This window comes from Impatiens glandulifera, chromosome 5, assembly GCF_907164915.1.
Source record: "Impatiens glandulifera chromosome 5, dImpGla2.1, whole genome shotgun sequence".
Lineage (NCBI taxonomy): Eukaryota > Viridiplantae > Streptophyta > Magnoliopsida > Ericales > Balsaminaceae > Impatiens > Impatiens glandulifera.
This window is the reverse complement of record NC_061866.1, coordinates 42,274,408-42,286,140: the sequence shown is the minus strand read 5'-3', so window position 1 is coordinate 42,286,140 and position 11,733 is coordinate 42,274,408. Positions and strand designations below refer to the sequence as shown.

Sequence of the window (11,733 nt, the reverse complement as noted above, 5' to 3'; positions counted from 1 at the left end):
AATAATAATTAATTATTAATATTCTTTTTCGTTAAATAGTTATAAAAAAATAAAAGATTCTAACTAATAAACATGGTCTTATAAATTGATAGTAAATAATAAAAGAAAATTTATTTTAAAGCATAGTTGAATGAGAACATAAACAATTAGCCTTCACTAAAAATGCATATTTGAATTTTGTCCAAAAAAAAAAAAACCTTAATAAGATACTGAAAAACAAGACCATTTCGAACATGAACAATAAATTTAGAACACATTTAAGAAGTTACTTTCTTTTCATAATAAGTGACAGTTTTTCAATCCAATTGGTTGTCGAGTCCGAAAGAAGAAAAAATTCACCAAGCAAAATCTGAACCATACATAAATTATGGTAAATATTCCACCTAACAAATATAGCATTTTCCCGACCACCCAAAAAAATATTTGGAACAAACAACTCTTAAGTAACTAACCCTCTCGAAAGCAATGTTCTCTCGAGTTTGATCTTTAAGTTGTTTTCGCTTTCAGGCCCTTCTTCTTCAGTTGTTTTCTTGGCAATGAAATCTTCATACCAAGGAAAAACAGCAATGCTCCAATAAGGGCTAAACACTATACGACCAAATAAAACAGAGGTAAATTGCAGCTCGAATCAAGCCATAATAATATGCATGCAACCTCTAGAGAATAAATAATATTACCTGCAAGAACTCCTCCAATAGTCTATGGAATTCTCGATCATCGGAGGAATAGTTATAGAAATCATACAGAAGTGGAGTGGTTAATATCAAGTAATTGAGCTGTTTGAGAAAACCAGAAACAAAGATAAGTCAGTCATTGTAGGACACTTCTTGTAAGACATTGTTCAATGAACACTTTAAGTTAATACGTCTTCTTGGAGGAAAAAACAGACTTCCTGATAAATCTTCATTCATGCTAGCTTCCACTAGTGAATAAATGTTTTAAAAAAAAATTGGGGAAAAACCATAATTTGAATGTTTTGTTATAGATCCACAAAATTTACATTTAACCAGGATCATGATCCCCAAAACAAATCTGGATCATCATTCAAAAATAAAATTCACTATACTAAAATGAAGCAAAACAAAATTATACTATAATTTGGATCATAGTTTAGAAAATTATTTGTATACTAAATGATGTAAAAAAAAAATACACTATAATCTGGATCAAGATTTAGAAAATAATTTGGATCATAATGCAGAAAAAATCTTAAACCAAACTTTAAAAGAATAACTTTTAATTTTAACAATGGCGATTTTTTAATGGGATTCTCATAATAACAAAATACCATATTCCAAATAGGCTCAATGATAGGAAATGAGAGAGTCAGTCTTTACTAGTAAATAAGCACCGAATGGACTGCCAAACACGAAAAGAAAGCCACCCAGCCCTTTGAGAACGATAGCAGCAGCTACAAAATGGCTAACCTGAAATGAAGAAGAGACTCCTTTGGTAAAGAAGCAAATACAAAACAGTAATTTTTATTTTGAGTGGTAAAGAATCGAAAAAAGACATTGAAGTCTCACTCACATCAATCTTCAATGTCACATCTCCCAATTTGGAAGTCAGCTGCCTCTGAATAACTGCTAGCTTGGGCTCAAATTGCTTAGCTGCAGGGCCACCATCAATACCAAATTCATTGTACCTATACAACAGTTGCTTTACAACTTCAGAACCAAATATGGGTAAACTTTTTTTTTTGTAACCAGGGCAGGGCAATCCCTGGAGGAGATTAGCACAACAACCAAACATGGGTAGACTACAAGTAAACACGTGCAAATGAGTTTTCCTAACCTTGGGTTGACCCGAAAACCGAAACTCTTTGATTTTTCTAGGGTTTCTAAAAAAATTGGAACAACTAGACTTGTTTGATGAAGGGTTAACATCAGAAACTAAAATACCCATCTTAATATTTTTAAGATGCAAAGGGCAGTTTCGACTTTTCACCCACAATTCAAAGGGTATCTTGGACAATACACACAAAAACCTGATTATCACAAATCACTTGCCAAACAGTTTTTTTGTTTATTTTTAAATCATCAAACAAGCTCCTAATGTTTCAGAAACTCTAACATTAGACCTCTTGACTGGTGGTTAAACTTGTGATCAACAACAGCTTCTAGGGCAATATCAACATATCCTTCACTATTTTATATTTTTTTTATAGCAATTGACCCACACAATTCACCAAGTGAATCAGATACAAGCTCATACTTAATGATACGTGTCATATTGTTAAATATTGCACAGTCCAAGATTTTATACTGCATTTCATTAGACGACGACAAGATAATGACAGATAAATCAGGAGAGGAACAACCTTTCGTTTTAAATGACATGTTATATCTTAATACTTTGCACACAAGGTAATGCCATTCATTTTGCAATTGACAAGTACCAACTACCAACAAAGCAACAATCAAGTAAGGGATATTCAAAAAATCTAATTGAAATAAGAGAAGTTATTGAATTTTGGAAACATAAGATCATTGAGACAAGCCAACAGATAATACAAAAAGAACTAAGGGTAAAGGCAATGGCATGCATGAAAAAGATATTAGATTACTCTTCTGCTTCAACTCTCAATAGAATTCATTTTGTAAGGTGTCTGTTAGGAATTAAATGGTAAGGAAATAGTTAATGATATCTTCATAAACTAGAGTACATGATATCTTAATAGAGTCTATTTTGTGTTCTTAGTTATGTTTGGTGTTAGCAGGAAGTTATACTAATTTGGAGTTATAACTTATAACTACGAGAATATTAGCTATATATTAAGAAAAATAATGTGTAGGTAGCAGATTTTTAATGGATTCTCTCTTATCTCCATATTTGACTCTTCCTCTTTCCCTTTACTTAAACTAATTTCTTGGTTCGGAACAGGGCCCTATATGGAAACCCTTTTGTTTCAAAATCTGGACCCGAATAAGAAACAACCAATGAATTTATGGATACACATATACATATGTTTATTATGAAAGGTGTAGTTGGTTGGATGCACCACAAATTGCCCCACCTTCAAACTACTCTTATTTATTATCCTATACTCTGATTATCATGAAATTTGGAAAGTTTGTAGATCTCACGTTCTTTTTAACACTAACCAAGTCCCATCAGACTACATTCTTAGCCGGAAGAGCAATTGTTTGTTGACTCCTTTTTAGGCATATCTGGATCTGGCCCAAACAAAGTTCAGATACACCAAGTATTCAAACGTGATGGATCCACACATTGGATGAGAAATCTAGTTGAAATGGTGTTCCCTAATGAAGCGAGTGTCGTCGGGCTTGATATTGAAATACGTAGTCCTCACCAAAGACCTCATAAAAAATGTCCCAATTCTTAAGTTGAGTCCAATGCAGTTTTGCATGCCAATCAATACACAAGACAATGCATTCTCAACACAAAGAGCATTACAAACTCAACCCAACTACAAATTCAACCTTATTCCAGTTGAATCATTCAGCCTAGAATGTCACAGTTCAATTGTCATTTGCTGTATTATGAAATTCCTAAGGGTGGACAAATTCAAGATAATACCTTCAAACTGGTTTCAATCAAATATTCCCATTCTATTGTTTATTCCTTATTCATCAGATTATGCCAAACAGGTTTATACATGGAAATTACAAAGAAATCGCCACTTATGAACTAGATCCGAGAATAAAATACAAAAACTTCCATCTCAAGAAGCATACCCACAAACTGCAAGAAATTTGAAACAGAGTATCTACTAGATCTGGTCTTGGCATATCAGTAAAACCCTAAATCAACAATTTCTCTTAAACTCTATAGTAATCCAACAAAGACTATTAACAGCTCTTAACATACCTACGGCTATATATGAACGTCATAAGTAGGAAGAGAGGACAACTTACATCTGTCTGGCGGAAAGGATGAAGATTGAAGCAAAAAGAAGGCGTCCAAGGAAGGAAGAAAAACCCATTGCAGAGTTTGTGAGAGTCGTAGAGAGGGAAAACCGAGGACCTCCCTCGCCTCCGAGCAATCTCGGTTGATAATCGGAGACGGAGAGGTTTGAACGAAGAAGTCGTTTATGAGGCTAAATAAAAAGTCTAATAAAAATTGTCTTCCGATCTGGACAATGGGAAGAGGGCCCGTTTAGAAAATTATTATAATTCCAATAAAGATAAAGAACACATAAAAACAAAATTTAATTATATGTTTATGACTAGTTTAATTTTGTTTTAAGGTATTTTTGTTTAAATTTATAATTAAAAAGTGTATCTTATTTTTTTTTTTTATATTTGTCTGATAAGTTCGGAGTAGTGTTAGGCAATAAGTTGGATCAACACAAATCGACACAATACAATACGATATTAGTATTAGGGGCGGCCAAAAAATTAAATCCGAAAGACCCGATCCGATGATCCGGGCGATTCGATCCGAAAAAATCTAAATTCGATGGATCGGATTCGGATATCGATCCGATCATATATTTTTATCGGATATCTAAATCGGATACGGATCAGACAAAAAAAATTCGAATATCCGAATCCGATCCGGTAAGTTTTAAAATTTAAAAATAAAATAACATATTTATAAAAATTACAAAAACTAAAGGCCTAAACAATAATTAGTCTATTTTTATTATTTTTCTGAAATAGTATTTTGGTAATTTGCAACCAACAAAATCCTTCAATTAAAATAATTATCTCTTTACCTAAACCAAAATATTATTAAATAATTAATTATCAAACAAAAATTTAGAAATGTGAAAAAAATCGGATCAGCGGGTATCCGGATGGCCGATCTGATCCAGTCCGGTGTTTTTAGATCGGATAATGGTCGGATATTGGGTCGGATACGGATCATAATTTTTTTTTGTAAAAATAGAGGCAGATATTCGATCTGAAATACCGGAATCAGATCAGTAGGTTTGTCCACCTCTAATTAGTACGAAACGACACGATACAATATTATTTCACTCGGGTCGTGAGATGGACACGACACAATCACGAGACGACATAATTATGAGTTTATACTTTATATGATCGTAACACGGTCACGAAACGAGTATAAGTATACACACGAAACGACGTAAACACAATTAGTTACATTATCTAAGCTACTCAACTTTACATTAACATCTTCTCTAAATCTATTTACATTTTCATTCAATTAATATATTATTTAATTATATATATATATATATAATATAATTAAAACTAAACCTACTACATTAAAATATTAAAATAAAAATATTAACTTACATAATATAAATTTAAATAAAATATAAATATAAAAAACAAAAAATAAATTATATAAATAAAAATACGAGTCTACAAATATTTCTCTTCGATATTAATTTTATTAATTAATTAATTTATTTATTTTAAAAATTTTTAAATTATTTGAAATTTCAATTATTATTAATACATTAAATAATAAATATATTAGAATAATTTAATTTTGATAATAATAATATATATTTATAATTTTTACACACCTTTATATTAAATTATAATATAATAGAATTCATTATATTTCTACCCACCTTCTTATTTCTCTTTCAAACTACCTATGTCCCTAAACTACCACATTACCTTAACATTCTCAAATATTTATTTACATTCTTATTTAATTAATAAATTATTAACTAATTTTATTTAGATAATTATTTATAAATTTTAAAACATGTTTTAAATAATTCACATTCAAATTATTATAAAACTATAGGTTAAAATTTATATCTACACATATTACATATATAACATATTAATTAGTTTTTTAAATAAAATATTTAACACATTTAACTTATTAAATTAATTTAAATTTTCTAAACTAAAATAAATAAATTAATAATTATATTTTATAATTTTTACTAACAATATAATTTAATATATATATATATATATATATATATATATATATATATATATAAATAATTAATGAGTGTGTCAAGACACAACATTACACCTATAAAAACATGCAAAGACACAATACGATTGGGTTAAAACTCTAGTCGGAAAACAAAAATTTAAACACGAATTAGCAGGACACGAATAAACTCGTGGATACGAATTAACACAATACGAAAGAGCCCGTGAATTATAATATTTTGAGTGGGACAAGACACGATACGACACGCATAAAATTAAGACACGACGCAATTGAGAGTCTAACACGACTTATCCGAGTCGGACACGACTATTTATGCACGATGCTCAACTCTAGAGTTTGGAGTAATAGACATCTTATTAATTAATTTATGAGATAATAGGTATAATATAATTTTATTTATTTTTTTTTTTTAAAAATTCTATGAATATTAAAAATGAAAAAAAATCGTTTAAGTAAAATGACAAAGCATAACATGAAAAAAACGGTAGTTAATAAATTATTGAACTCGAAAATTTTCAAGAAAACAATTAATTAATGAAGTGTAACAAATTGAAAATGAAGGGATTTCAAGTGAGTAGAAGAGTGAAAATTCTATTGACTAAATTATTCTTTAATGTGACTTTACTAAGAGCGACATTTCTAAGAGCATATGAGTGACTTTACTAAGGGCTTGTTCGAGGAAGTGAGTTTTTGGGGTTTATCTGGGTTTTTTCCTAAAACTCTTGTTTGATAAAAACTATGAAAAAACTGGTTTTTAAAATTTTAAGACTAATTTAACTTTAAGTTGAGATGATATAGTGAATGTGAGAGAATTGTGGATTAGAAAAAGAAGGGATAAGATGGCTTAAAGAGAGATGAATAGTTTTGGTATTTAAATGGATAAAATTGATGATTAGATTGTCGATAAGATGTTTGAGTTTTGAGATAAAAACTTAGTTTTATCTCAATAATCAAACTTCAAACAAGTTCATACATAATCTCCTTCATTTTTAGTGGGATACTCCACTATAAGTATTCAATATTACATCATCATGTAGAAAGTGAACTGGATACACACTAGAAAGTGAAGTTCGATTATGTTCCTAAGAGAAATTGGTAGGATCATTATGTAGCACCGTGTTGTTGTTGTTAGACCGCTCAATGTCCATCATGTTGCAGAACCATGCAGAACCATTCTTCTGACGTCGCTGCCATATAAGGTGAATCTGCTGCTTCAGCCGCATCTAACATTCACACAATTCATTGTGATCTGCAAGTACTAAATCAAGCACTTCGGAGCAATCTTTCCCACTAGATAGGTGTCCACCACGGCATCGTTTATTTTATTCTCTTGAATGATGTTTCTTACATACTCCACAATTTTACATTCTTCTAAATGATGTAAATCAAAAGGTTTCCTAGCACAATGTACCTCCAACAATATCACACCAAAATAGTATACATCGGATTTTAGTGTAAGATGGCCGGTCGATAGGTAATATGGGTCTTGGTTAGAGTTAGGTATCATGAATAAACGGTCGTATTCGACACGGACGAGTCGTGTTAGACTCTCAATTGTGCCATATTGTGTTGTGTCTTAATCTTATGCGAGTCATATCGTGTCGTGACCCACTCTAAATATTATGATCCATGAGCTCTTTTGTGTTCTGTTAATTCGTATTCACGAGTTTATTCGTATCATATTAAATCGTGTTTAAATTCATATTTCGTATTATTCCGACTATAATTTCGACCCAATCATATTGTGTCGATGTCCGTTTTCACGTGTCATGTCGTGTCTGGACACACTCATGTTAATTATTTATTTATGTATATATATATATTAAATTATATTGTTAGTAAAAATTATAAAATATGATTAATAATTAAATTACTTATTTTAATTTAGAAAATTTAAATTAATTTAATAAGTTAAATGTGTTAAATATGTTATTTAATAAACTAATTAATATGTTAACATATAGTTTCATAGATAATAATTTAAATGTTAATTATTTAAAATATATTTTAAAACTTACAAATAATTATCCAAATAAAATTAATTAATATGTAAATTAATTAATAAAAGTAATATATATGAGAGAAGGATATGATAATGTCCCCTCAAACTCGAATCAATGATTGCGTCAACTATTCATACCTTCAACACCTTTGAACACACAAAATGAGGCTACGTTGTTCATAGTCTGATCTAGTATCAACAACGGGCCTCCCACTTAATGCTTCCCACAAAATCACACCGAGTGCATAAACATCAGAATTTTTGGTTAACTCGCGGGTCAAGAAATACTAGGATCTAGGTAACCAATAATCCCCTTTACATAGGTACTGATATGGGTGAGAGGATGGATCGAAATTCCCACTTTGCATATGTCGAAGTCGACAGTTTTGGCCACCCAATACCTATCCAACAAAATGTTTTGTCTCTTCACATTTCTATGTATCATGTCTTGTTAACTATTGGTGTGCATGTAATCTATCTCGCGACGAACACTCAAGCATACATTGAACCTTTGCTCCCATAAGAGAGGAGTCACGTCTCCCTTGCTACTACCATCATGTTTATTCTTGTGAAGATGATGTGCGAGAGTTCCATGTTCTATGTACTCATAAACAAGTATTATTTCACGACCCTCATTGCAATATCCTATTAGAGAGACAAGGTGTTTGTGTCGATTCTTGGAAAGAATATCAATTTCTAAATTAAATTCTTTCTTTTCCTTCCTAGATTCAGAACTTAACATTTTAATTGTAATTGTCTTCGTCTTGCCATTAATAACCCCTTAGTAAACCTTATCAAAACCTCCGTGTCCAATCTCTAAATCATTATCAAAGTTCTTGGTAGCAGACAAGATCTGCACAAATGAAAATCTAAACGGTTGTATTCGACTCGGACAAGTCGTGTTAAACTCTCAATCGTGTCATGTTGTGTCGTGTCTTAATCTTATGCATGTCGTATCGTGACCCACTAAAAATATTATGATCCATCAGCTTTCGTGTCGTGTTAATTTTTATCCACAAGTTTATTTGTGTCGTGTTAAATTATGTTTAAATACGTGTTTTGTGTTTCCAACTAGTGTTTCGACCCAATCGTATCGTGTCGATGTCCGTTTTTACGTGGCATGTCCTGTCTTGACCTACTCATGTTAATTATTTATATATATATATATTAAATTATATTGTTAGTAAAAATTATAAATTATAATTAATAATTAAATTACTTATTTTAATTTAGAAAAATTAAATTAATTTAAATAAGTTAAATGTGTTAAATATGTTATTTGACAAAACTAATTAATATGTTAAATATGTAAGTTGTGTAGATATAAATTTTAACATAGATAAAAATTTGAATGTCAATTATTTAAAATGTACTTACAAGTAATTATCCAAATAAAATTATTTAATATATAAATTAATTAATAAAAGTAATATATATGAGAGAATGATGTGATAGTCTCCCCCTCAAACTAGAATAAATAATTCGTCAACTATTCATACCTTCAACACTTTTGAACACACAAAATGAGGCAGCGTTGTTCACCGTCTGATATAGTATCAACAACTGGCCTCCCACATATTGCTTCCCACAAAACCACACCAAACGCATAAACATAATATTTTTTGGTTAACCTACAGGTCAAGAAATACTGCGGGATCTAGGTAACAAAAAGTCCCCTTTACATCGTTACTAATATGGGTGGGAGGATCGATCGGTGTTCCCACTTTGTCTATGCCGAAGTCTACAATTTCTGCCACCCAATTCCTATCCAACGAAATGTTTTTGTGCTTCACATCTCTATGTATCGTGTCATTTTCACTATTAGTATGCAAGCGCGAGAAGCACCCAAGCATACATTGAGCCTTTTCTCCCATGAGGGAGGAGTCGTGTCTCCCTTTCTACTACCATCACGTTTATTCTTGTGAAGATAATATGCGAGAGTTCCATGTTCCATGTACTTATAAACAAGTATCATTTCACAACCCTCATTGCAATATCCTATCATCTTAAATTCTTTCTCTCCCCGCCTAGATTTAGAACTTAACCTTTTAATTGCAACTGTTTTCGTCTTGCCATTAATAAGTCTTTTGTAGACCTTATCAAAACCCCTATGTCCAATCTCTAATTCATTATCAAAATTGGTTGCAGATAAAATCTGCACAAATGAAAATTTAACGATCGTATTCGACACAGACAAGTTGTGTTAGACTCTCAATCGTGTCATTTTGTGTCGTGTCTTAATCTTATGCGTGTCGTATTGTGTCGTGACCCACTCAAAATATTATAATCCACGAGCTTTCGTGTCGTGTTAATTCATATCCACGAGTTTATTCGTGTCGTGTTAAATCGTGTTTAAATTCGTGTTATTTCGACTAGAGTTTCAACCCAATTGTATCGTGTCGATATTCGTTTTCACATGTCATGTCGTGTCTTGACATACTCATGTTAATTATTTATATATATATTAAATTGTAGTAAAAATAATAAAATATGATTATTAATTAAATTACTTATTTTAATTTAGAAAACTTAAATTTATTTAATAAGGTAAATGTTTTAATTATTTTATTTAAAACTAATTAATATGTTAAATATGTAAGTTGTGTAGATATAAATTTTAACATGTAGTTTCATATATAATAATTTGAATGTCAATTATTTAAAATATGTTTTAAAACTTACAAATAATTATTCAAATAAAATTAGTTAATATATAAATTAATTAATAAATGTAATATATGAGAGAAGGATGTGATATTGTCCCCTCAAACTCAAATCAATGATTGCGTAACCTATTCCTACCTTTGAGCACCCAAAATGAGGTTGCATTGTTCACCATCTAATCTAGTATCAACAACTAGCCTCCAACATAATACTTCCCACAAAACCACACCGAATATATAAACATCATATTTTTTGGTTAACCTATGAGTCAAGAAATACTGGGAATCTAGGTAACCAATAGTCCCCTTTACATCAGTACTAATATGGGTGGGAGGATGGATCAAATTTCCCACTTTGCATATGCCGAAGTCTGCAATTTTGGCCACCCAATTCCTATCTAGCAAAATGTTTTCTCTATTCACATCTCTATGTATCGTGTACCGTTCACTATTAGTGTGTAGGTAATCTATCCCGCAAGTAATACCCAAGCATAAATTGAGCTTTTGTTCCCATGAGGGAGGATTCGCGTCTCCCTTGCTACTACCATCACGTTTATTCTTGTGAAGATGATTTGTGAGAGTTCCATGTTCCATGTACTAGTAAACAAGTATCATTTCACGACCTTCATTGCCATATCCTATCAGAGAGAAAATGTGTTTGTGTCGATTTTTGGAAAGAATCTCAATTTCTGACTTAAATTCATTCTCTTTGTGACTAGATTCATAACTTAACCTTTTAATTACAAGTTTTCGTCTTGCAATTAATAACTCCTTTGTAGACCTTATCAAAAACTCTCGTGTCCAATCTTTAATTAATGATCAAAGTTGTTGGTTGTGGATAAGATATACACAAATGAAAATCTAAACGGTCGTATTCGATTCGGACAAGTTGTGTCAGACTCTCAATCGTGTCATGTTGTGTCGTATTTTATTCTTATTTGTGCCATATCGTGTTGTGACCTACTCAAAATGTTATGAACCATGAGCTTTCGTGTCATGTTAATTCGTATCCAAGAGTTTATTATTATCGTGTTAAATCATGTTTAAATTCGTGTTTTGTGTTATTCCGACTAGAGTTTCGATCCAATCGTATCGTGTCGATGTCCATTTTCACGTGTCATGTCGTGTCTTGACACACTCATGTTAATTATATATATATATATATATATATATATTTATATTAAATTATATTGTTAGTAAAAATTA

General features: G+C 30.9%; 1 protein-coding gene and 1 pseudogene across 1 annotated transcript; both read right to left on the bottom strand.

Moving 5' to 3' along the window:
* Positions 1 to 251: 251 nt before the first annotated feature.
* On the bottom strand, positions 252 to 4,072 carry LOC124939877. Its single transcript, XM_047480332.1, has 5 exons — positions 3,879 to 4,072; positions 1,531 to 1,645; positions 1,338 to 1,427; positions 678 to 776; positions 252 to 588 (listed from the first exon to the last, which is right to left on the bottom strand). The coding sequence occupies exons 1-5, from the start codon at positions 3,944 to 3,946 to the stop codon at positions 487 to 489; spliced, it is 474 nt and encodes a 157-aa protein (XP_047336288.1). The 5' UTR covers positions 3,947 to 4,072; the 3' UTR covers positions 252 to 486.
* Positions 4,073 to 6,944: 2,872 nt separating this feature from the next.
* On the bottom strand, positions 6,945 to 11,525 carry LOC124939399 (annotated as a pseudogene).
* Positions 11,526 to 11,733: the final 208 nt, after the last annotated feature.

What these genes read in the sequence shown, in the direction of transcription:
- LOC124939877 (XM_047480332.1), bottom strand. Translation starts at nt 3,946, where the DNA reads ATGGGTTTTTCTTCCTTCCTTGGACGCCTTCTTTTTGCTTCAATCTTC. An exon ending in ATGTGACATTGAAGATTGAT is followed by an intron (nt 1,428 to 1,530) that starts GTGAGTGAGACT and finishes TCTTCATTTCAG; the next exon opens with GTTAGCCATTTTGTAGCTGC. An exon ending in TATTGGAGGAGTTCTTGCAG is followed by an intron (nt 589 to 677) that starts GTAATATTATTT and finishes TTGGTCGTATAG; the next exon opens with TGTTTAGCCCTTATTGGAGC.